A 22,731-nucleotide genomic window follows, 5' to 3' on the forward strand; every position below is an offset into this window, starting at 1 on the left:
CGACGCCGCTGGGAGAACTCTGGAGAGTTGGGGCGCACCTGGTCCAGCACGCCTAATCGGTGCGAAGCGACGAAAACGATGTAAATCATCGAATTTTCGAAGCCCTACCCCAACTCACTCGTCCCTCCGTATCACAATGCGCCTTCCGCCGTTTCATCGCCGGCCGTGGTCAAGAGCTGGATGTCCACCTGGTTAGCAGTCACCAGTCAATCGTCAGTGGTTAGCAAATGACAAAGCCTGGACAAGACCTCGTGTTAGATCTTGTGGAATGACTCAATATCCTTCTTTTTGTCAAAATTCTTCGTCCCCTCGGTTTTGAGTGTGTCGAGCACGGAATCAGCAGCACTCCGAGCGCAGTACGCACAGAGGAAAGAATAATTTCGTAAACTGCGCGTGTTTCCCCAGTCTGTGGACGATATGTGATGCCTTCATGATCAACATCTTGCGTCGCCTCAACGACCGATGACACCATGGGGAACGACAATCTTGAGACAAGCATTTCCCTGTACTTATTACGGGTTGCCCTCTAACTTCTAAGTCGTCAGGTAAACTATAAGGTTGCTCTTTATTATCCCTCATGAGGCTAGCAATTACCCTTGAATTACCCTCTACACGCATTGACGAGACTCTTACCGAGGATCTAGAAAAGTCCTCCATCTCGTCGTCGAGGATCAGGATAGATGTCAGTATAGGTGTCGTTAAATAGGTGTATGTCGTTAGGGTACCATAGTTAGCATTGATAACAACAATTATTATCATAGTTAGCGTTGATAATGATGTCATACTTAAATTAGCATTCTTAATAATTATCCATAGCTTACTATTATCTAGTTAGCATTGATAACTATGTTATACATAGCTTACTATGCAATAGTTATCACTAACACTTTCCATTATCAATAATTATCCACACTTGGACACTGACAGTTAATGAAGCTGGTCTATTGATACCTTGTTGACCCTGCCACCCCTTTCTCTAACTTTTACTAGAGGTACCAAATTTTACTATAATATCCAAGCCAACAGCTGCATTCTTTTTTTGAGAAATTCAAAATTTACCCCCATGTAATAATTTTTTTTTCTTTCTCAATGTGTTTCCTGGGTAAATGCCAAGTATATTTTCTTAAATTATCATTCACTATACTTTCACATGGCTACACCAGGCTTATTATAAATGGTACTGCCCAGAAAATACTGTATTCATTTTGAAGGAAATGGAAGCATTACATCTTAAATGTGACCAAAATATCTCTTTCATGTGCCACTGGGGCAAATTTGAAGAATATTTTATATGTAATCAGAGTATTACCATTACTTCAATGTTGCTCTGATGATAAATTTCTCCAGTATGTGCATGACAACCACATCTTGCCTGCATGATGGGTACATTTTTTCTGTGGCTTTTCAATTTGCCCCCTGATTACATCGGATGCATTTCATTTGATATGTCATATACATGTGCCCAGCAGTCCCATGTTAATTGCATTTGTGTGTGCATATTTACTTTAGCATGGTGATACATCAAGCATGTGACCAGAATCCGCCTATTGGGCACATTGTGGTCACATATTAAATAAACAAATCAGCCACATATGATAGCCCATTTTAATGGGCATATTTTTTCTGTGGCTAGGAATTCCATGATATTTGCATTTTGGAGCTTACTTGAATTAAATTTCAAATGTGCATGGTAGGCATATGGGAAGAATATGGGAGAGCATTAATGCCTCCAATCAACATTTGCTTACTCATGTGCCCATTGGCCAAATAGCCGGTTCTCCCCTGTGACAAGGACGCTGCCACTTTTCAGTCGTATTTGGAAATCTAACGATGTCACCCACAAAGTAGGACCAAAAATAAATCCAAATCGAGAGCTGACTTGTTTTTGACAGGATTTCAATCACTCAGTTACTCGCCAATCAGAGCGGTGGTAATAAGTACAGCGTCAGAAAACAGCAGAAAACGGGCGTTCGAACTACGATCAGTTAGCCGACGGCTCGAAGTGTTCGGATGTCAAGGGACAAGTGCCATGCTTTTCGTGTCGTAACCAACAAACCCATGTCAGAGCACGATTGCCGAGATCTACTGGGAATCCGCAAGGCCCGGGAACGGTGAATTCTGGCGACTTCATTCAAGGGTTTCATGCAGGTTCTGCGCATCGGCTAAGTCTCCCTTAAGAGATGACGATAACTCTAGCGATGGCCGCTTCTCGAACCCAAGTACCTGCAACGAACCTGAGACGAGGGTTTATATACCTCAACTCCGCATTCATTGGGAAGGTTTTCTTCAATCGTTCACGACCACCACATATCTCACTTGCATTGAAGGTCTGATGAAGGCCTCCATTGACCTCAAGGCCAATGGGGAAGTGAGTCGAATGCGGAACCATAGAGGTATGCTATCTGAGATTTGTTCAAAAGGAGATCTAACGTTGAACCGCGGGCACGGTTGAGGGAACATGCCTTCTCTCCCCCAGACCAAGTATTGTTCGCTCTGTCCTGCCAAATTTACAAGAACTACCCATTTAAATCGACATCTCCGTTCACGTAAGCTTTCCCTGGATATCTTTACCAAACTTCTTATCGACTCGATGCAGATACCAACGAACGGTCACACAGGTGCAACGTACGCATGTTCGACCTTCTTTCTAACCTTCAGTCGTATCAACGTCACTAGGTCTGTCATGCGGAATTCACGAGGAGCGACTTACTCACTCGGCATAAACGCACCTGCGGTGATTCGTGCGTAATGTTACTGTGCCATCAGGATGGCCCTAATTGTCTCTCGTTGATATCAGCAGAAATATGAACAAATCGCGGCGCAAATCGTGTCAAGTACGTCGCGAGTCCTATCATAGATTTTCCCCCTCAAACCGAATTCTTTCTAAGGCATGCGCCGAATCCAAAGTAAAATGCAACTTACAATATCCTTGTTCCAAATGCTCTTCCCGCGGACGTGAATGCATTTTTATAAACGATCCCGAAACATCTAGAAATAAAAAGCTCGCTTCCCAGAAGCCTCTCTTATACACCGCGATTGCAGAGCCCCCCATCGATGCGCACAGCACAATATTCCAGAGTTCTTCGGCATCTCTCCCATACTCAATCCTCTATCCGCTGGGCGCCGACAGCCCATCCCCAACTCTATCATTTAACCCCTCTCTATCGACGACCCAGCTAGATACTACTTCTTCTGGCCTCGGACTTTTGGAATGTTCTCAATCCTCGTCGTCTTCCTCGTGCTCCTCTTCGCCGTCGGATCTCTTCGAAACCCCCGTCAGCATAGCGAGCGCCTTTGACTTGGATTTCCAAGCCTTGGAACTCGATCCGCAATTGCAGTTCTTTTCAAAGGATGGATTTGATGCTCCCCTTATCGATGACAGTATTTCGTCCTGTTTGCCAGAGTTGGGAATTCATAGAGACTATGAAAGATGGATCGAGGGCAAAGATACGCGGGCTCCGTTTGGTAATGAAGACCACCTTTCGCCAGTCTACAGTTTCCCACTGGAGAAGTCTGGGGGGATGGTCCACGATCTTTCGGCCCTGGAACTGCCGATTTCAAGCGATTCCGTATCAGGACATCACTTTACCACGTCCATGCCCATAGTACCCTATGATTCCTCGGCAATACTGTATGGCGACGAAGTTCCCACCGAGGACTTAACCCAATACCGTGAGTCGACCTTATGTTTCTGAACGGGAAATGGGTAAAACAAAATTAGTATATATGTTCTTCTCAGCTTTTTCTGCACAAATTCCAATTATCCACCGTCCAACGTGGAGGATGGAGGGCAAGCCGGCGATTCTGATTCGCGCAATGCAAGCATGTGGCGCTCTATTTGTGAAGGGCTTTTCGGCGTTGGATTTCGTCAACCAGACACTGGTGGATTCCCAAGAGGCACTTATCCTGGAATTCGTAGGCCCTTCGGACCTGATCCGAGGAAAGTGATACTCATAAGTCTACTAGTCGAAACCTTGCTGTAGCCTCAAGGACCAGGTTTTCCTGATATTGGCGGCCGTTTTGTTACAGTCGATAGGATTGCTGAGGCCGCAGTCTCATCAGAATTCTTCCACGAAGATGTATCACGGGATTCTGGTTCTGGTGAGTGTGTCCTAAATCCGTGGCGGGCTGTGCATTCCTTAGCGCTGGGTTCATAGATGATCAGGAGGACGGGTTTAATTAGGCTTTTGAGCTCCTGGACGCCTCCAGACTTGACTAGCTCATATAATTTGGATGGGAGTTGGGCGGATTGGGCGCGTTATGAAACGCTCAAGCGGTAAGTCTTCCGATCGCTTCTCGGAAAATATCTCAAAACAATCTCAGTGCGATATTTCTTGCGTACGTGCAGGATTGTTCCAACTGTATCAATTTTTCCTCGACACCCTCGTTCCTTCCGTCCGAATTCGAATTAAATCTACCATGTGATGATACGTTGTGGAATGCCGGAAGCGTCAATGAATGGCTCCAAGCTCTACAGACGCCCTCGCCCTATGGAACTGGGCAAATACGGCTATCCGGCGTACCTGCGCAGGCCGCCTTTGTTACGCTCAACAAAGTCGGTTCTTCAGTGCCATCCCCACCACTCAATCCCTTTTCCCACTTCATTCTCATATACACCGTCCTTCGCGATATATTTTTATATCCGAGCCAAGACCCCTTCATCGGTGATTCATATATAACACCAACCACCCTTTCGAGTCAGTATCAGCTTTACAACTGGCTGCGATTGTGGGTCGGCGGCCCGGAAGTGAATCAGTTTGAAAAAAATGGGTTGGAAACTCCGTTCGTTTGTGACGTGCTGCCCTTGTATTGGCTTGCGCATTTCTCCTTGCTGGGTATGCAGGATTCGACGCTGCAGACAGGTCCTTTGGAAGGCGAGGCGGGTAATAGGTACGATTTGTTGAAGGGTTGGCTCGACCACATCAAAATGTGCCTTCGAAATGGCTCCCAAGTTTTACCCAGTCAACTGTGGCCTGAGGTTGGACCACCCCCCGATCAGGCGCCATTCACAAGATCAACCTTTTCGTCCAGCCACATACCCCGTTCCTTCGTTGATTAGGCGGCTCCGGTCAGACTGACGGTTTCATCTTATGCTCGATATTATCTATGAAACTTCAGTGTATCAATAGCTTGTTGCCAGGTACCACCCATGTATTCCTATGTGCGTCCCTTTTCTTTACATAGATAGTCTCTCTTAGAACTTGCAGACGACAGCTCATGACGACCAATTGATGACTTGTAACGGACCCCATTTGCGTCGTGTCGGTGTTAATGTGGTCACGAAAGCTTTGAACATAAGTTGTTTATTATATATATATATGCCAAGTTGGCGAGTTGGTCGTAAAATAATATAAGTCTTTACCTAGCGAAGGTGAATGTTAGTAATGGTAACAGACGGAAATGAAGGAGGCAAGGCAAAGGTCTCAGCATAAAGTGGTCGTCAGTCCCACCCGAGGGCGAGTTGGACTCATTAAAATCAGTTTAAATTTTGGAATCATTGGTAACAAAGAAGGGGGTAGCAGCAAATTGATTGATAGAGCGGCTCACCTCTATTTACAAAGTACCGACTCCAAACACGAAAATGACTATCCCAGCATAAAATCGACATGCCCCGACATGGGTATCTGAACCGAGACATTTCCTAGCTCTGGTGTTGCTCTTGAAGAAGGAAGACTCTAGGAGTCTAAGGCACTGTGTCGACGGTAGAAGTCATCGCAACGACCAGCGTGGCATTCTTCGTGAAGTAGAAAATTTCACAAAATAAGGTTTATATACCCCTTCGGCGTTAGCCGCTATCACCGACGCATTTCAGACCGCGCACATAACGCACGGACCCGTCATCCCATCCCGCTCAAAGCTCCTGCAAGTGCGATAATCCTACGATTTTTTTCAATAATACGATCTAAACATGAACAGCGCTTTATATACCTTGGTTCGGCGATTATTACCGCAAGCTAAAGTTCGCTTGTGCAACACATCTTCAACCAAGACAATGCCAGTCGAGCTGAAGGGTAGCTGCCACTGTGGCTCCGTAAAGTTCTATGTCCAGTCGAGTACACCGGTGCCATATCAGGTATTCTTCGGGCTTGAGGACTCCGTGAAGCCTTCTGATTTATACACCAATTCGCGTAGCTTTGCGTCTGCTCGATCTGTCGTAAGGTCGGCGGAGTTGGAGGATCTATAAATCTCGGTGGACACAGCAATACCCTTCGAGTCGAAGGCAAGGAAAATATTCGGTACAATCTCGGTTTTGTTGCTGTATTGATTGGTCTCTCATGAACAACTTTCCAGCGTGTACAAAGCGGTCATGAATCGTGACACAAAGGAAGAATATATCGCTTCATCGGAACGGAACTTTTGTTCTAAATGCTCGGCCATGCTTTGGTTATACGACGAGACTTGGTACGATAAATAGCCATTGTTTGGCACTTCATTCGCGCGTTGATGATTCCTTACTTGGTGTGCATGTGTTTCTAGGCCTGATTTAATTCACCCCTTCGCTTCAGCGATCGATTCACCTGAATTGGAAGTTCCCGATACCATGGTAAGAAATTATATATTTACATCCTCGCGACTACCCTGACCCGACGAGTCACGACCCAGGTTTGCGTCAAGTTGGATTCGAAGCCCGGATATGTCCGTCTTCCTGAGGGAAAGAAGGAGGTCTATGACAATTATGGACCAGAATCTATAGAAAGCTGGCATAAAAAGCATGGCCTATACAAGGAATGAACGTCCATGAAGTGATTTTATGGATTCAAAGCGCGGGCGTTATAAGCACATCGCCGATTATTGCCATACTCACGTCATTCTATCTAAGTGTCGCTTAACTTGAGCCAATCGCGCTCATCTACAATAAATCCGTTGTTGTCAGTAGCGCGCCAGAGGAGAGGCGATAAGATCAAGGTAAAGGCTAGGTGTGGGAGAACGGCGGACCGCGTATTTAACGATCTCGTGCCTCATGTTTTTGGTGGGCGGTTCCACGTTACGACTTGCGTCAGTCTGATTTCTGACATTGCCTTATCGACATGCTGTCATTGCGCCATATGACCTTGCCTTATACATCGCTGTCCCTGGGATAGGGGAAGTTGTGGTGACTATCTTGCAAACACCTCTTTACACGCGCTCGGCTATTCTTTTGGGGAATCACAAACGTTTCTGGTGTTCAGTGTTATCTTGCGATGACCTACTTCCACCTAGTACTTACACACGCTCGGCTATTATTTTTGGTAAACCTGTGGACAATGGTTTTGCAGCCCTCTCGGCCGATGAGAAGGGTTGGTGGGCTAGTAGTTCGGCTATTGCTGGAAAAACAAGTAATGGTTTTGTTGAGCGGCCAAGGTGCGCCGATATGTGGGGATTACCCTAGATACGCATTTTGACTACTTTTGCGCGGGGATCGGGACATCGTACTTCAACCACACTAGGCCTTTGTGTATTTTTGTTGACCAGGGTAGGCGCAATAATAGATCTCATCATATATGTACGAATAATGCCGACAAGATTATTAAAGAATACCTTATAAAAGAATTTTGGTGCAGCGCTTGAAATCATGCTACAATGTACTCTTATAACTGTTGAAATCAAATCAGCAAGCGTCAATTCTTCGTGATCAAGAGAAACAGGGGAGTAAGATTTCCGGTTGTCTCTGGAGGTGACAGAGGCAAACGGATGAGTAACTACGATACAAACTCTCCTATATATACTGTAGAGTATGAAATAAATGGGGATACAGATGAAATGCCCGGAAAAACAATAAATGTACCTTAATCCGGGTATCGGGCGCATTGCACATGCTCGCACAGCTCCCGGAATTCCAACAATAACTTGCTTATAACGCGAGGCTGCTGCACAGAAAAATCAAAGGGAACCTCACGTAAAAAATTAGACGCAAAGTGTTGGCGCGAGTTGTTAACAAGGCCAACTTTTCGGGCATGCCGACTCAATGAAAGGGTAGTGATTATATTTTTCATTTATAGACCGTGGAATGTACATGCGATAATAGATACATAACCACTGTGACTGAAAAGTAACAAAGGTGTAGTACTGAGGGGGTAGCAAACAAAATAGACAGTTCAAGACAAGGGAAAGGACAAAGCCAAGACCGACGAGTTGTAACGTGTATCTGTGTATTGGAAATATTGTGAGTCTGTGGATGGAAGGTAGTCAACGTGGGGTATGGTGCACGTGAGCACATTAAAGTAAGATAATGATTGTGTTCGGGAGGCGTGATGTCCGTTTGCTTTACAAAGAAAACAAATGACAGATCAACGAGATGGGAGCCTTCCGAGAACATTATCCTCAGCCTCAACAGTAGAATCCAAAGCTGATATTCCCCTTGGTTGAAGTGGCACAGAAGATGGAGCGAAACCCATATCATCGTGGTTGATCCTACTAAAAAGGCCAGATTCCGGACGTGTTTTGAGCAGGAGGATGGCATTGCAGGCACCACTTAGACTAAAAATTGTCATGACAGCAAATGTAGCAGCGGGAGGAATGGTGTTGACAAGTCCACGTTGTTCCTGAACGAATCCTATCCATCGCACAACACTTAGCGGTAAGGTAATTAGGCAATAAATGCCTGGGTACCTATTGAATAAGGTTAATTATGATGGTAAGGGGCAAAGTCCTTAACTTACAAAAGCATTATTAATGAATGGCGCCGGATACCTTTGAGCTCTTCGGAATGGTCAGCACGATGTATAGTGAACTTCCACCACGAAATATCATCAAAGGTGATGTTTCCGCAGCTCCAGAAATAGAGGGGGATGTAGGTGATGATAGAGATGAAGAGTGTGATCCAGAGCCACAAGTATTCACCAAAGAGCCGCCACATGAAGAAAGGTTCCCCAATCCAGCACCAGTACTGCAGAGTAAATTCATCAACAGAGAAAGATAGTCGAATAGAAGGGGATTACCGGAGTCGGCCTCTCGAATCCTTCCCTGGCTCTATCATTTAAGACATTACCAAGTAATGTCAAGAGACTAATGAAGAGCCAGACGACGCCAATGATGGCACCAGTGACTCTGTTTGATTGTATTGGCATACCCATCCAGACACCGATAAAGGTATATAAAGCAATGGCCTGGCACATATTGTAAAAAAGTAGTATGACGGAGAAAGTGGGGTATCTTACAAGAGTACTCAGTGCGACCCCAACCTGACCCAACTGTTTAATGATCCCTAAGATGGTATAATAAGGTCTGTACTTGCATTATATGGGCGACAATGCAGATAGAAATTCACCTTGGGCTGAGCAAAATTCACCAACTTCGACATGGCCACTGCCAACCCATTTTAGATCCATGACCGAACTGATGGCTTGCAATAAATCTGCGATGAACAAGGAGAACTGCGTGTAAAGTTCAATGAATGACCGGTGCCGTATGAAGGCAAAATTGGCGACGTACCATGAGAATATCTGTCGGTTTCTCAAAGATGTACCACGTTCTCACTGATGCACCACGGCGGCGCCGGAAACGATAAATTACGTTGCGCTTCAAGTGGGAAATAAGGTCGCTCAGTTTCTCTTCCACAAGAGGAGGTCCGGGGCACATACAATAATGATCAAAAAAACATACAGCACAGCTAACAAACTGAGAAGGCCGGCTTGAGCGTCAAGCTACATGGAGAGTGGCCGTCAAGCTGAGCGTTGACATCACGTCGATACTGTAGCACGTACTGTGAGGCCAATGGTGTCCCCTCTCGTTAGACAGTGAATCAGGGGGTCACTAGATTGTTCAGGCGTGCACATTATGCCCCTCTGCGCCGGGACGTTGGTGGTATTCATTGTCGGTGGATGCGACGAGGGAAGAAGGCTGCCAGAGGATTGAACATCGCGGAGGAAGGCTTAAATGTTGAGACTTGACATAACGCAAAGTGAACCTGTCACGAAAATTATAAGGGCGTATAGCCGTAAGTGCCAAAAGAAGGAAGATTATGAGACTGGTAGTAGTATTCCCCTTGTCCCTCTTCGTTTTCAGGAGTCGAAGGGGCATCGTACCTGGTCCTTAGCGTCTGCATGTTAGCGCCGTTGCAAGACAGGTTTGCGGAATGATGATTCGAGAGCAATCTCCTGCGAGATGGTCATTGGTGCTCTTAATCCAACTTTTTGTCAGTGGATGCGACGAGGGAAGAAGGCTGCCAGAGGATTGAACATCGCGGAGGAAGGTTTAAATGTTGAGACTTGACATAACGCAAAGTGAACCTGTCACGAAAATTATAAGGGCGTATCGCCGTAAGTGCCAATTTAAAAGAAGGAAGATTATGAGACTGGTAGTAGTATTCCCCTTGTCACTCTTCGTTTTCAGGAGTCGAAGGGGCATCGTACCTTAGCGTCTGCATGTTAGCGCCGTTGCGAGACAGGTTTGCGGAATGATGATTCGACAGCAATCTCCTGCGAGATGGTCATTGGTGCTCTTAATCCAATTTTTTGTGGTATGTACTTGAGAAACAATTTACCTATGTCGATGAATAGTTTGTGAATAGCCCGCCAATCTGAATCTACGGCAGACCTGCAGGGATTGGGCGTCAATGTCATGGCGTGGTCACCATGAACAGCGTTTCCGCACATAACCTGGTGAACACCGAGAAACATTAGCATCGGGTAGGGTTCAACTCAACGAAGAGCGTATACCTACGAACACAAACCGATAGGAATGTTACTTGATAGGATCTTGAACTGAAGAAACCTACAACGAGGAGGGCGGCAGAGGAGGAGAGAAATCAGGATGGTTGATTTGTTGGCAAAATTAGCTATTACTTGAATTATAAGGTCCTGAAGGACAGCTGTTCAATGGCGTAAGAACGAGAGGGGGTATGGAGCGCGATCTCACCACTGTCGTGATGCGATGTCCAGAGGCAGTCATCGATCATCCATTGTGCGTGAAACCCATAACGAAAGAAACCGTGGCAGTGTGTGTTTCTTGAAAAAAAGAAACGCTTTGCTTCAAGTTATAAGTACTTTGTACGAGCCAAGAAGTTGTTCTCGTTGGGTGATGGTAGATTTGTGGCTTATATCATTACAAATCGATTATCATTTGTAATACTAAGGTCTGTATAAGAGACTAGATTTGTGGTACATCGACGAGGAAAGATTACGTAACGGTATCGCGACCACGTGATGGTTCGTTCATGTTGAACGCCTTTTGCTCACAACTTCATGATTTCTGGATTGACGAGCTTTTCTTGACGCCTTTTTCCGAAACAAGAGTACTGAAGCAAGTAACGATGGCCGTTCCAAGCACCCCTTCCGGCTCAAAACTCGGCCGTCCAGCGCCGTTTACTCCAAGACGGCCACTCTCCATGGCCTCGACGTCGTCGACGTCCTCCACCGACCTCACAGCGCGTATAGCACGCACCAACAGCAACTCCAGCCTCCTTTCCTCTACTCATAAGAAGTACAAGGCACCTTTATCTGTCGAATCTCGCTCCAAAAACTTCAGCAAGACCAAGACGGTCTTAGCGCCAGTACCAGGAACTCCAACGAAGAAAGAGGGTACGACCAGCCGTCCAAGGACGCCTGTGACGCCACGTAGGGCGGATAGCCCCTCTTTGTTGCCAGCAGCCAGCGAAATGGATGTCAGCAACGTGGACCCTGAGCAGGTTTTGGTTGATTTTCAGTCGGTTGAACCTGGCGATGTGTCAGGTGAGATTGACGAGGCGTGGCTCAGAGCAGCTGAGCTCGACCATGGAAAAGAAGATAAAGTCATGGTATCTATTCGGTATGTTCAAAATTTCTTCATCATGCTGGCTGTCGCTCAACGAGGCCTCGTAGAATACGTCCCACAGAATTAACTTCTGCGTGGGTACCCACTCTTGGTTCCAACACCATCAAACTCGACCCCGCACATGCCAAGAACGCCTCATCAGGCAACCCAGCCGCCGCCTTCAACTTTGACGCCATCCTCACCGGCACTCCGAACAAACCAATCTATACAACAGTCGCCCGGTCACATGTACAAGCCGCCATGGAAGGCTACAACGCCGTCATCTTCGCGTACGGACAAACAGCGTCTGGAAAGACCTTCACTTTAAGTGGAGACGATGCCGAACCAGGTATCATCCCCCGTGCGATGCGGGATGTCTTCGCTTTCATCAGACGAACACCCACACGCGAATACCTCCTTCGTTGCTCGTATCTCGAGATATACAACGAGGCCATTCACGATTTACTCGCGCCTCCGTCGATGGCGGCTGCCAATCCCGTACAAATCCAAGGCGGCAGCGGTGGAGACGTTATCCTTACGCCATTGCGTGAAGAGGTGGTGACAAGTCTCAAAGGCGTCAAAGAAGTTCTCAAGCGTGGCGAAGGTAACAGGCGGACTGCGTGTACGGACTGGAACGACAGGAGTAGCCGAAGTCACAGCGTTTTCCGCTTGGTGGTTGAGAGTCGGGAGCGGGGCAGTGGAACTTCGTCAGATGATGATGACGAGGTTCAAACCTCCAGTCCTGCGATGAACGGACGACATACCCCAGGTCTAAATGGGCGACAGACCCCTGGGCTTAATGGGAGGCAAACTCCTGGACCCGGTGGTCCAAGGCTACAAGCAAGAGGAGGCAGAAGCGTTCAAACTTCAGTCCTCGTGAGTATTAACGGTTTGATCAAGATATGTAGCATTGCTCACAGATATTATAGAGTCTAATTGATCTCGCTGGTTCGGAGAAGGCCACTTCTGATAAAGAACGTACCAGGGAGGGGAAATATATCAACACAAGGTCGGTTCGCGTGTCCCTAATCCAAGTATGATGTTCCAACACCCATGTAACAGTCTTTTAACACTTGGAACCGTAATCGGAACTTTAGCCGACAACGCTGCGAAGAATAAGAGGTAAGTCGACCTTGAGTTTTTGTTCACCTCGTCCTCATCTTACCATAACAGCGACCATGTCCCCTACCGCAACTCCAAGCTAACCCGGATGCTTCAGCCTTCGCTCTCCGGAAACGCTCGTATCAGCGTTATTTGCACCATCAACCCCGACGTCAATGCCGTTGCTGAGAGCACAAGCACTTTGCTTTTCGCCAAGCGGATCAAGAACGTCCAGGTTTGTTGTCTTCGTTTCTTGTGTACCGTCCTTTGTTCTGATCTTCTTTCTGTACAATAAAGCTTCACGCACAAAAGAAGGAGGTCGTAGATACCGAAGCTCTCATTGAGCGATATAGAAGGGAAATTGAGGATCTGAAGAAGAGATTGGCAGAGAGGGAGGCTGAGGTTCCCGTCCGTTCTCGCAGGCTATCTGCTCGAGAGGTTTGTGTCTCCCCTTCCCGTTTTGAGCTATGCAGTGACTGATGGTGGTCATTGCAGCAAGTGGACGAGTCGAAGGCTATGAAGGACCTTAACGGTCGCATCCAACAATTGACCAAGCTTATTCTTACGAGTCAGACGGTGGATGAAGTTAAAGGAGACGATTCTCGACCTGCTAGTCCTGTCAAAGTTGACTTTGACATGTCTCCTTACCAAGTACGTCCGGTTGAGTCGCGTCAAAAGTTCGGTACCCTAATTTTTCCCTGCAGCTTCAACAAGAGTTGTTGGCTGCGCGATTACAGCTAGAGTCGCAAGCGACGCAGATTCTTTCTCTTGAAGCGGCGTTGACTGCACGGCCACCACTTGATGCGAATGCCCCAGAGAGTGACAAAGACAAGCTTATCGCAGAGCAGAGCAAGACCATTAGGGAATTGGAGATCGTTGTCGCTGGGTACGAGGAGAATCTTGGAGAGCCATTGCGTGCCGTCCGGGAGGACGTGGAGAAGGAGTGGGTGGAGAAGTATGATGAGGAGGTGAGGAAACGGGAGGAGAAGGAACGTTGGGCTGAGGTTCTGGTTAAGGAGCTTGATAAAGAGAAGAAGGTATGGCACTTTTCATTTTTGTTTATCTCTTCCGTTCTTGACTGTGCCCCCCATTCAGTCGAGGACGAAGCTGGAGGATGAACGTCGAGCCCTCACAGCCTTCGTTTCCAAATTCGATTCTCTGGGCTTGGGGCTGACCCTCCCCCCTTCTTCCAAATTGATGCCCGCAAAGCCTACGCCAGGAGGCGCGGCCGCTGCGTTCGCCGAACGCCAACAAGCAAAGCAGTCGTTGGCGTCGTCCTATCTCGCAAACGTACTGGCGAATCGCAAGTCGGAATTCAACATCGAGGCGGACTCTCCCATGCGATTGGGGGGTGCGGAGTTGAAGGCCCAGCCTAGCTTGTTGGAGCAGGTGATGCCGGAGGAGGAGTGGGGCGTTACGGATATGAGTTTTGATGAGATTGAGGTTGAGAATCAGCTCCTTCCGATGTCTGAGTCGCCTCCGCGTGCGCCTGCGCCTGTGAAGTTTTTTGGGGTGCAGAAGGTGAGGGGGGTGTTGGGGGATAAAGAGAATTTGCCGAGCGTATAAGCTTGGGCATGTACGTGGACTTTGGTGGTTTGGGCTGGCCCTGGGTATGTTGGAGATATACCCCTGATTTTCTGGATTGTCTTTGCATTAAGTATGTCGTGTTCTGTTGTATTTTCTTTCTTTGTGTGTTTTTTGCATGTTTTATAGCATTGATTTCCTGGCGTACACTGTATGAATTCAAGTGCACGTTGAGGATTCCAGTTGTCACGCGTAACTTGACGTTACCGTGACTGATCGAGATTTTCAAAATCAAAATCAAAATCAAACTCTTCATGCAACTATATTTTGTCGACAACAAGTATGCCTCCTACTTCAGCCCTCTCACATCCAGCAACTCAGTCATACCTCCGATAAAGTTCTCCCTACTTCTATGAAGGAAAAACTTGAATCAAACTCTCCATTACCGACGCAATGGGCTCCGAATGGGGAGGGTCCCCAGATAAGACCAGAAGGTGAGGATTGAGTGGATGCATCCTCTTTAACTTCCTACTTACCACGTTCTCATATAGCTATATTCAAGGAGCTTGGGCTTTTAGACAGGCTATTGACTCCTCTCATCATCATATTCATGATCATCGGGGTCGTCATTGGCGAATTCGCCCCACACATTCGCGACGCTTTTGACACTGTTAGGTTCGACAGCGTCTCCGTTCGTGCGTTGTTCCCAAATATCAACCATGTTTTTAATTCCGAACCTAAGTTTTCTAGCTATTGCCGTCGGTCTGGTGGTCATGATGTGGCCTATCCTAACCAAGGTTCAATACGAAACCCTCCCAAAAGTATTCTCGTCTCCGCGCCTATGGATCCACCTCGGCATCTCCTTCGTTCTAAATTGGATTATAGGGCCATTCATGATGCTCGCGCTCGCCTGGGCCACTCTTCCCGACCTACCGGGATACCGCACAGGCGTGATTCTGGTTGGTATCGCTCGATGTATTGCCATGGTCATGATCTGGAACCAACTTGCGAGAGGCGATGGTGACTACTGCGCTATCCTTGTGGTGTTCAATGCGGTCCTTCAAATTGTGCTGTTTTCGCCTTTTGCACTGCTGTTCATCAACGTTATTGGTGGACAAGATACCGCGCATGTATCTTATCGAGACGCTGCCATCTCTGTGCTGATTGTGAGCCACCCCTCTCCTTCCTTTCTGCTATGATTGTAACCTCTGTTTCTTCCAGTACCTTGGAATCCCGCTTGTTGCGGGCGTTATTACCCGCTACGGCGTTTGGGCGCTCACGAGCAAAGAATTCCTCAACAAGAAATTCCTCCCATTCTTTTCACCACTTGCGCTTCTCGGCCTACTCTACACGATCCTCGTCATGTTCGCTTATCAAGGCCATCACATCATCCACAACCTACGTCCTGTCTTTCGCGTCTTCGTACCGTTGATCCTCTATTTCACGATAATGTTCTCATGCACGTTTGCCCTGATGTTTTATCTCTCAAGACGGGAGGCAACAAAGGACCGCCTCTTCGGATACGATTTGGCTGTCGTACAAGCATTCACCGCTTCCAGCAATAATTTCGTCAGTTTACGTCACGTTCATTTGCGTACCTCTCTTACTATGATAGCATGTTCTAGGAATTGGCCATCGCCGTTGCAATTGCGATTTTTGGCGTCAACTCGGAACAAGCACTTGCTGCTACCATTGGACCTCTTGTTGAAGTTCCTGTGCTACTCGCGTTGACGTGGCTTGCCTTGTTTTTGAAGAGCAAGCTGAACTGGAGGAGGCTCGATTCTAAGCCTCAAGATTTTTCATGAAGGTTTTCAAATAGATAGTTTCAATTGGGAACTGAATGGGTTCACTACTTAGCAGTAATTTTGCAGTATATACATGTACTTAGAACGATCATGACAGGAAAAGCAATTGGATTTTGAGCGCTCGGGCAATGGCATTGGAGCTTGTTCGGGTTCGGGCGCATGAAAATAATGGTAAATAACATCGTTCTTCCTGCAGTCCAACGTCCAAGGTCCTCCGCTCCAGCTTCCTCTAGCCATGGAACTCCAGGTCCAATCACACTTTCATCTTTCGAATTTGGATGCGTTACCTTGAGCATTTGTTGAGCATAGCCCTCACTCAAGTTCTGCCGCACGCCGACGCTGTAATTGGAATTGATTCAGACGTCGACTTGTCCAAAAGGAAACGGATCTGAACCGCCTCTTCCTACACATCCTTCTGTACACGCGAAATTCTGTCAAGGAATTGTGGATATGGGTCATACTGGCTCCAGGATCACCACCGGGGCTTCCAGGGACAACGAAGATTGGAAGCGCTGACGACTCACAAATAGGGTCGTCAGCTTCGAGTCTTTATTCCCGTGCACTTTCCCTACTGCCTCCGATATATCAAGTCCAGCGACATGCACAGCAAAACTTTCTCGAACGGACTCCAATCACTTCCTTTTCTGAGGCGGCTTTACTTGGGCTTTACAGGAATTTAATTATTTCATTTTGGGCCTACGCACCACTCCAGTTTGGGAGCCTGGAGCCTAACGCCCACACACTTTACACCCCGCCCACCCATAATTTATTCCTGTGCTGCAACCCCACCACCAAACGAGGCACCTTTGCGGCGTTTTCCTCTCGTGATACGTACCTCGACATGTTACAGCTAGAACTTACGCCTCAAGTCCGCCTTTTTGTGGAAAATACTTACTCTTTATCATCGTCCGTGATTGACGGTGATGCCAGGAACGGATATTTCATTCACAGCCTCCATGACTCAACCAGCCTATTGCGATAGTGGACTCGTCACTCATCCTTCCAAACTGGTCTATTAACTACGGAAGGAAATGAACGGAAAGCACCCTTTTAATCCGGGAACTTTTTGTCGAGTCTGCCAACCTTCTCCACCTCAATTCATTTTATCTCTCTTGAATTGATCGATGCCTTCAAACATGACTGGTATGATTGTCTTTTTTTTATATGTAGATGCCACAATTTTGTTGACTTCATATATGCTTGCAGTATCGTCGCCCTCTGCGATCCCTCATCACGAGGGGTCCCCGTACAACTATGTCCCGACATTGTATGTGGCAATCGTCTTCATCGTGCTGTTCTCCATATCCACTCGTATGTTCAAACTTAAACTTCTCTCTTTCTCCCAACTGAACCTTTTTGCAGTGGCGCATGCTGCACAATCGATTTATTACCGCATGAAGTGGCTCATACCGACAGCCTGCTTTTGCGGAGCGCTTGAGGTAGCTGGTTGGTCAGGCCGACTGTGGTCCCACTTCTCGCCATCCCTTGACTCTCCATTCCAGTTGCAGTAAGTCCATCTGTTGTGCCCCTCTTGTGGCAAATGGCTCATTGACAATTGTTTCAGGATATGCGCAACTATCATCGCCCCAACTCCCTTACTCGCCGCTAACTTCGTTATTTTCGGTTCAATCATCCAACGCCTTGGGACAAGCTACAGCCGACTCAGCCCAAAGTGGTGTAAGTCCTGATACTCTGCCTCTTGCCCCCGATTTTCTAATAATTGGAATTATAGATACAATTCTTTTCTGCACATGTGTAAGTACATTTTATTAGGGGAAAACGAAAACCCATATAGATGATCGTTGTCAGGATGTTATTTCATTAGTTGTACAAGGTGTGGGAGGTGGCTTGGCCGCCACCGCAGTTCCCAATGGTCGGGACCCCAGAGTGGTGTGTATCATATTTATGGCACCCTCTATCCTACTCTGACCGATGTTTCATCTAGGGTGGCAATGTCATGCTTGGAGGGATTGTATTCCAACTTCGTACGTGAAGTCATCCACGCACAATCCCTTATGATATATTGAAAGATTCGACAAAATAGTGACCATCACCGTCTACACCCTTTGCGCAACGGAGTTTTTCATCCGCTACTTCAAGAAACGTCCTGTGAGATTGGACACGGGTGATGTAACGCATGGGACCTTTGATCGTTATCTCAAGCACATGAGCTTAGCTCTGGTCTTTAACACAACATGCCTTTTCATTCGGTACGTGGGCATATGGTATTACGACTTTAGTGATTACCTTCGATCTAATGCATATTCAAGGGCCGTATATCGTACAATCGAGCTGAGTGACGGCTGGACTGGGCGAATCATCGGGACGCAAGTTTATTTCAGTGCGTCATTCTTCCCTCCTCCTTTAACCTATTAATGTTGGCTATTTAGATGTTTTGGACGGAGCAATGATCGTTTTGGCGATCTACACCCTGAACTTTGCTCATCCCGGTGTTTTGCTTGCTCAGGCTGGGAAACCTTTAATGAAGTCATCCAGTAACGCTTAGAGGACGTGTCGTACACACTATGGCTGTGCTTGAGATTGTTGCCAAAAGCACACCTGGACATTCGAGGACATTTACATATTCACGACTTTGAGGATTTTTACTGTACAATTTACGCCATATATATACCACATACATACTACAATTCGGACGTTTTCGCTGAAATTGGGCTACTTTTCAGGACTTTGGGGTGCCCTTCACCATCTTAAGCCGAAAATATCAGCACCAATGTTTGATTCGGGCCACTTCAAAGGCGGTTAGGCGGGAGAACGACCTTATAATCATCACCATCACCAGTAAGTGGTATTATATAGGATAAAGGGAGGGGTTTGACTGACCATGTGCGAAGGTTGATTCGCCTAAACTCAGGACTCAGGAGTCCCGGCCATCCATCCAACTCGAATTTACTGTCTACCTAGTCAGTGTTCCGTCGGCCACGGTGCTCAGAAACCTGAGGGGCCTATTTCTCTCTTTATCGTCTCTATCATCCGACTCTGAAGCAGCGTTTGCGAGGGTGTACCGAGTCAAAGTTGCGCGGCGGCGGCCCGGAGCTGTTTGGATCAGAGGTCGTAGGATCACAGCGGGGTCGAAAACGGTCACGCGCGTTGCGTCGCGTCGACTCTTGAGAGCTTCAGCTTGCTCTCAAGGTTGTTTCATGCACTCGTGAACTAAGGTATGACTTCACACTACATCGAGTTATGTATCATGGACTGCCAAACTACAGGACGCCTCAAGGGTTTTCTTCGTTCGTTAGTCGCCCAATGGCTACTCTCCCTGTTGGGCCTCACGATCAACTCATGATGATCGCCGTTGAATTTCATCTTTAACAACGCGTTGGTGCCTGAGCATTTTCAATGGAAGTCAGGACAGAGCGCGTCGCCGGCCTTGACGCACCATCCCTGGCTGACGAGACTCTGCACAGCAATGAACTACCTACCACCGCTTTCTGCACAGGAGAAGCGGATGAAGCTGTTCCTCTTCGAATCCGGAAGAGCGATCTTTTGATCAAGTGACGTCAGGTAGCGGTTGCGAATGTGGTTTGTGTTGACTATTTGCCTCAACGTCTACTAATTGCGTTGCATATTCAGGAACGCTGAGTGTCAGAAGTGATTCGGATGTCCCCCCAAAGTTAACCCGATCGAGGAAGGGTTCTATAACTTTTTCTTGACGGGGTTTGCAGAGCGATGCAGCATCGTTTATTCTTAAGTGCGTATTGCCAGGAGGTTGAACAGCCCTCAATCATCAATCTTCGCATTCCGTGGGACATTCATCCTTCAGATTTGCCGCTCCATAGCCACGCCCTCCTTTGGACAAGGAAGCGCCCATATAGCCCATATAAGTGTCCCTTCGATGGGCTTTTCACACGCCGCGCGCCAAACTTTTCTTTCTCTCTACCTCTTCACCTCTCTTCAACCCACCATGTCTGACACAGACATGGAACCTGTAGGCGGCGAGTCAGATCGGAGCTCTTTTGGATCGCAGTTTGTTGTTTATTAATTTGCCCTTAAGAGTCCTCCGATGACATAGATGCAGCCACGAAACAAACCACTCTCTCAGCTACTCATCACCACAGCATTCCAGTCAATCCCACCTGCAGCACGTTTTTAAATGCTTGGAAAGTCCTTCACTGACAAGGTCATAGGAGAAGTCAAACCGGTCACCTTCAACGATGTCTCAAACAGCGTCACATTCAAATGTAGGCCAACCTCCATCTTCCATTTCAGCTCGCTTATCGAATTCATAGGATTGCTGTAAGTTTTGCATTTCCATGTTTGCATCGTTGCCCAGTGCCTTCTGGTTCAATGTAGATCGCTGGGACCATTGGAACAGGATTGTTCTTTGCTTCAGGACTCGCTTTGAAACACGCCGGTCCTTTGGGAGCATTGCTCGCCTACGCTCTTGTTGGTAGCGTCGCGTATGCGTAAGTGAAACCTCAACTCCTCTACATGGACGCGAACTGAATAATGGGTAGGTCGCTCTGCTCCTTTTGCGAAATGACAACCTGGGCTCCGATCTCAGGTACCTTTCCGCATTTCGGTATGTCCACTGAATCGACATTGGAGGTCTGCTACACCATTGACATGGACCTTAGCTGAGCGATGGGTAGACCCCGCTCTAGGCTTCGCTGTCGGCTGGGTGAGTCAACTACTTTTTTTTCGTTCCCGGCAGCATTGAATTATCCAATCACCGTCAGAACTATTTTTATACCAATGCGTAAGTCCCCGTCGTTGATTGCTGAGTCCTGACGCTGGTGTCTCATTATATTACAGTATTTCAACGGCTGTCGAAATCAAGGCAGCCGTTATTCTGATGACGTACTGGGATAAAAATGTAAGTGTTCGGCAAGATTCAGTGGCGACGTTAAACTGGCCTGACCCGGTTTTTCTTGAAGAACCATCACGCTGCCTATTACACAATTGTGAGATTGAATCATGATCAGTTGTGTTGCGCTGACGAGCAGTGCGCAGGCCATTGTGGTTCTGATTTGTAGCCTTAATCTCTTTGGCGTCAGGTGAGATGAAACATCAACTTCCTACTGTGGACGCACACTGACTTACAAAAGATGGTTTGGAGAAGGTAGGCGCAACCCACGGCTTCCAAATTATCTTGATTAAAGAAGCAAATTAGCGGAATTTGTCTTCTCCACGATTAAAAGTGGGTCATCTTGTTCCTGATTGTGGATTTCTTCTGAAAACTCTATTGCGCATCTGAAGTTATGTTGATCATCGTGCTACTCATCGTTGGACTCGTTATCGATTTAGGAGGTGGTTCAGATCATGACCGCATCGGCTTCAGGGTACGTCCAGCAGATATTGAATGTTTTGAATTTCATGGGGGTATTTAGTACTGGAAGGACCCAGGAGCGCTTGCTAGCCCAGGGTTTGTAAAGAATATTTATCTCGATAGGTTCCTCGGGATCATTTCTGCAATTGTTTTGGCTGCTTTCTCCTACCAAGGCATGGAGTTGGTTGCGATGTGCGTCCTCGAAGACGTCTGCCATGAAAGTCAGAGTTAACCATTGCCTTTGCAGCGCAGCCTCAGAGACTGAAAGTCCCCGCCGTAACATTACAAAGGCAGTGCACCGCGTCATCTATCGTATCATTATCTTCTACGTGAGTGGATATGCACTTCCTTGGTTTCGCTTCTCATCCTTTTTAGATGTTAGGCATTCTTATGTTCGGAATGCTGGTGGCACATGAGAGGTCTTTACCTTCCCCGGTATAATCCATATGGAATCCATGTGGAATCCATGGAATCCATGAAGAATTCCATATGGAATCCATGGAATCAATGTTGGCTGAGGACACAGCCAGTTTCTGATTCCATGGACATCATGGATTCCATATGGAATGATGCTGGAATGGTCATGGAATGATTAATTCCATATGGACTCCAACACCATTCCATATGGATTCCATCAAATTCCATATGGAATGCAGGCATATCCACATGGATTCCATGGAGCAGTCCATATGGATTCCATGGAATGGAATTAATGACTATTATACCATTAGAATACATTGTCCTTACTATAAGTAAGTAAAATAAATTTTTTTACATCTCGAGGAATTGAACTCTCGACCTCGTGAATGTAAGCAGCGCTCAAGCCGACTGAGCCATGAAGGCATTATTATATGAGAAATTAAAGGTATGTATATACCGCTTTTAGGCACGTGCCGCGTCAAACGTGTGGCTGAAGCGTTGCCACGTCGTTCTTTCCTTCCTACCACCACCATCACCATCCACCACCACCGTTTCAAACCACGACCGCCCGCGACATCGACAACGACGACGACGACGCTGACGCTGACGACGCGTGACGAGGGCCCAGCCCAGGTAAGTGGGAACAACCACCCCACCCACTCTCCTTTTTAACACAAACCACAGGTGCCACGTCGCGACGTGGCAACCAGACGGCGAACGACGACATCGGTCGTCGTTCGCCGTCTCTGCTCGGCCACGAGGACTCACCACCACGAACAGCCCACCAACACACCCCACCAACGTCAACGAGCGCCCACCCCCACGAGCACCCACCGACGAAAACGAGCGCCCACCAACGTCAACGACCTCACACCAACGACGACC

The 22,731-nt window shown here is 47.2% G+C and overlaps 7 protein-coding genes across 7 annotated transcripts in view; 6 read left to right on the top strand and 1 right to left on the bottom strand.

The window, feature by feature from the left end:
- Positions 1–2,332: 2,332 nt before the first annotated feature.
- Positions 2,333–5,059, top strand: LACBIDRAFT_308583 (uncharacterized protein; the record flags this gene model as incomplete). Its single annotated transcript, XM_001875569.1, has 10 exons — positions 2,333–2,393; positions 2,454–2,546; positions 2,597–2,625; positions 2,677–2,741; positions 2,798–2,834; positions 2,889–3,672; positions 3,722–3,915; positions 3,967–4,101; positions 4,158–4,276; positions 4,324–5,059. The coding sequence occupies 10 exons, from the start codon at positions 2,333–2,335 to the stop codon at positions 5,057–5,059; spliced, it is 2,253 nt and encodes a 750-aa protein (XP_001875604.1).
- Positions 5,060–5,992: 933 nt separating this feature from the next.
- LACBIDRAFT_230214 (uncharacterized protein) lies at positions 5,993–6,732 on the top strand (the record flags this gene model as incomplete). Its single annotated transcript, XM_001875570.1, has 5 exons — positions 5,993–6,073; positions 6,133–6,236; positions 6,292–6,402; positions 6,478–6,544; positions 6,604–6,732. The coding sequence occupies 5 exons, from the start codon at positions 5,993–5,995 to the stop codon at positions 6,730–6,732; spliced, it is 492 nt and encodes a 163-aa protein (XP_001875605.1).
- A 1,535-nt stretch (positions 6,733–8,267) lies between these two features.
- Positions 8,268–9,558, bottom strand: LACBIDRAFT_308586 (uncharacterized protein; the record flags this gene model as incomplete). The annotated part of the gene is made up of 6 exons (XM_001876013.1): positions 8,268–8,589; positions 8,640–8,866; positions 8,919–9,086; positions 9,138–9,184; positions 9,248–9,353; positions 9,412–9,558. 6 exons carry the CDS (start codon positions 9,556–9,558, stop codon positions 8,268–8,270), a joined length of 1,017 nt encoding a protein of 338 aa, XP_001876048.1.
- A 1,565-nt stretch (positions 9,559–11,123) lies between these two features.
- Positions 11,124–14,376, top strand: LACBIDRAFT_308587 (kinesin-like protein; the record flags this gene model as incomplete). Its single annotated transcript, XM_001875571.1, has 10 exons — positions 11,124–11,126; positions 11,183–11,724; positions 11,778–12,585; positions 12,639–12,718; positions 12,772–12,831; positions 12,883–13,045; positions 13,108–13,248; positions 13,306–13,461; positions 13,515–13,847; positions 13,906–14,376. The coding sequence occupies 10 exons, from the start codon at positions 11,124–11,126 to the stop codon at positions 14,374–14,376; spliced, it is 2,757 nt and encodes a 918-aa protein (XP_001875606.1).
- A 508-nt stretch (positions 14,377–14,884) lies between these two features.
- On the top strand, positions 14,885–16,192 carry LACBIDRAFT_182489 (uncharacterized protein). The gene is made up of 4 exons (XM_001875572.1): positions 14,885–15,029; positions 15,085–15,500; positions 15,556–15,903; positions 15,960–16,192. The coding sequence occupies exons 1-4, from the start codon at positions 14,945–14,947 to the stop codon at positions 16,137–16,139; spliced, it is 1,029 nt and encodes a 342-aa protein (XP_001875607.1). The 5' UTR covers positions 14,885–14,944; the 3' UTR covers positions 16,140–16,192.
- A 1,143-nt stretch (positions 16,193–17,335) lies between these two features.
- LACBIDRAFT_230823 (putative RTA1-like protein) lies at positions 17,336–18,645 on the top strand (the record flags this gene model as incomplete). Its single annotated transcript, XM_001875573.1, has 9 exons — positions 17,336–17,450; positions 17,502–17,646; positions 17,704–17,816; positions 17,872–17,894; positions 17,949–18,026; positions 18,085–18,124; positions 18,184–18,349; positions 18,410–18,480; positions 18,530–18,645. The coding sequence occupies 9 exons, from the start codon at positions 17,336–17,338 to the stop codon at positions 18,643–18,645; spliced, it is 867 nt and encodes a 288-aa protein (XP_001875608.1).
- A 1,658-nt stretch (positions 18,646–20,303) lies between these two features.
- LACBIDRAFT_245329 (general amino acid permease GAP1) overlaps positions 20,304–22,731 on the top strand; it is a gene marked incomplete at both ends in the record, with an annotated part of 4,846 nt that continues 2,418 nt past the window's right edge. Inside the window, 15 exons of the mRNA XM_001875574.1 lie at positions 20,304–20,338; positions 20,387–20,393; positions 20,451–20,563; positions 20,615–20,679; positions 20,735–20,778; positions 20,837–20,856; positions 20,913–20,973; positions 21,035–21,061; positions 21,111–21,154; positions 21,206–21,219; positions 21,271–21,297; positions 21,357–21,439; positions 21,488–21,618; positions 21,674–21,755; positions 21,802–21,845. Of these exons, the coding sequence (XP_001875609.1) occupies positions 20,304–20,338; positions 20,387–20,393; positions 20,451–20,563; positions 20,615–20,679; positions 20,735–20,778; positions 20,837–20,856; positions 20,913–20,973; positions 21,035–21,061; positions 21,111–21,154; positions 21,206–21,219; positions 21,271–21,297; positions 21,357–21,439; positions 21,488–21,618; positions 21,674–21,755; positions 21,802–21,845 (797 nt within the window). The remainder of the gene's footprint in view (positions 20,339–20,386; positions 20,394–20,450; positions 20,564–20,614; positions 20,680–20,734; positions 20,779–20,836; positions 20,857–20,912; positions 20,974–21,034; positions 21,062–21,110; positions 21,155–21,205; positions 21,220–21,270; positions 21,298–21,356; positions 21,440–21,487; positions 21,619–21,673; positions 21,756–21,801; positions 21,846–22,731) is intronic.

This window comes from Laccaria bicolor, genomic scaffold (genome assembly GCF_000143565.1).
Source record: "Laccaria bicolor S238N-H82 LACBIscaffold_3 genomic scaffold, whole genome shotgun sequence".
In the NCBI taxonomy this organism is placed as follows: Eukaryota; Fungi; Basidiomycota; class Agaricomycetes; order Agaricales; family Hydnangiaceae; genus Laccaria; species Laccaria bicolor.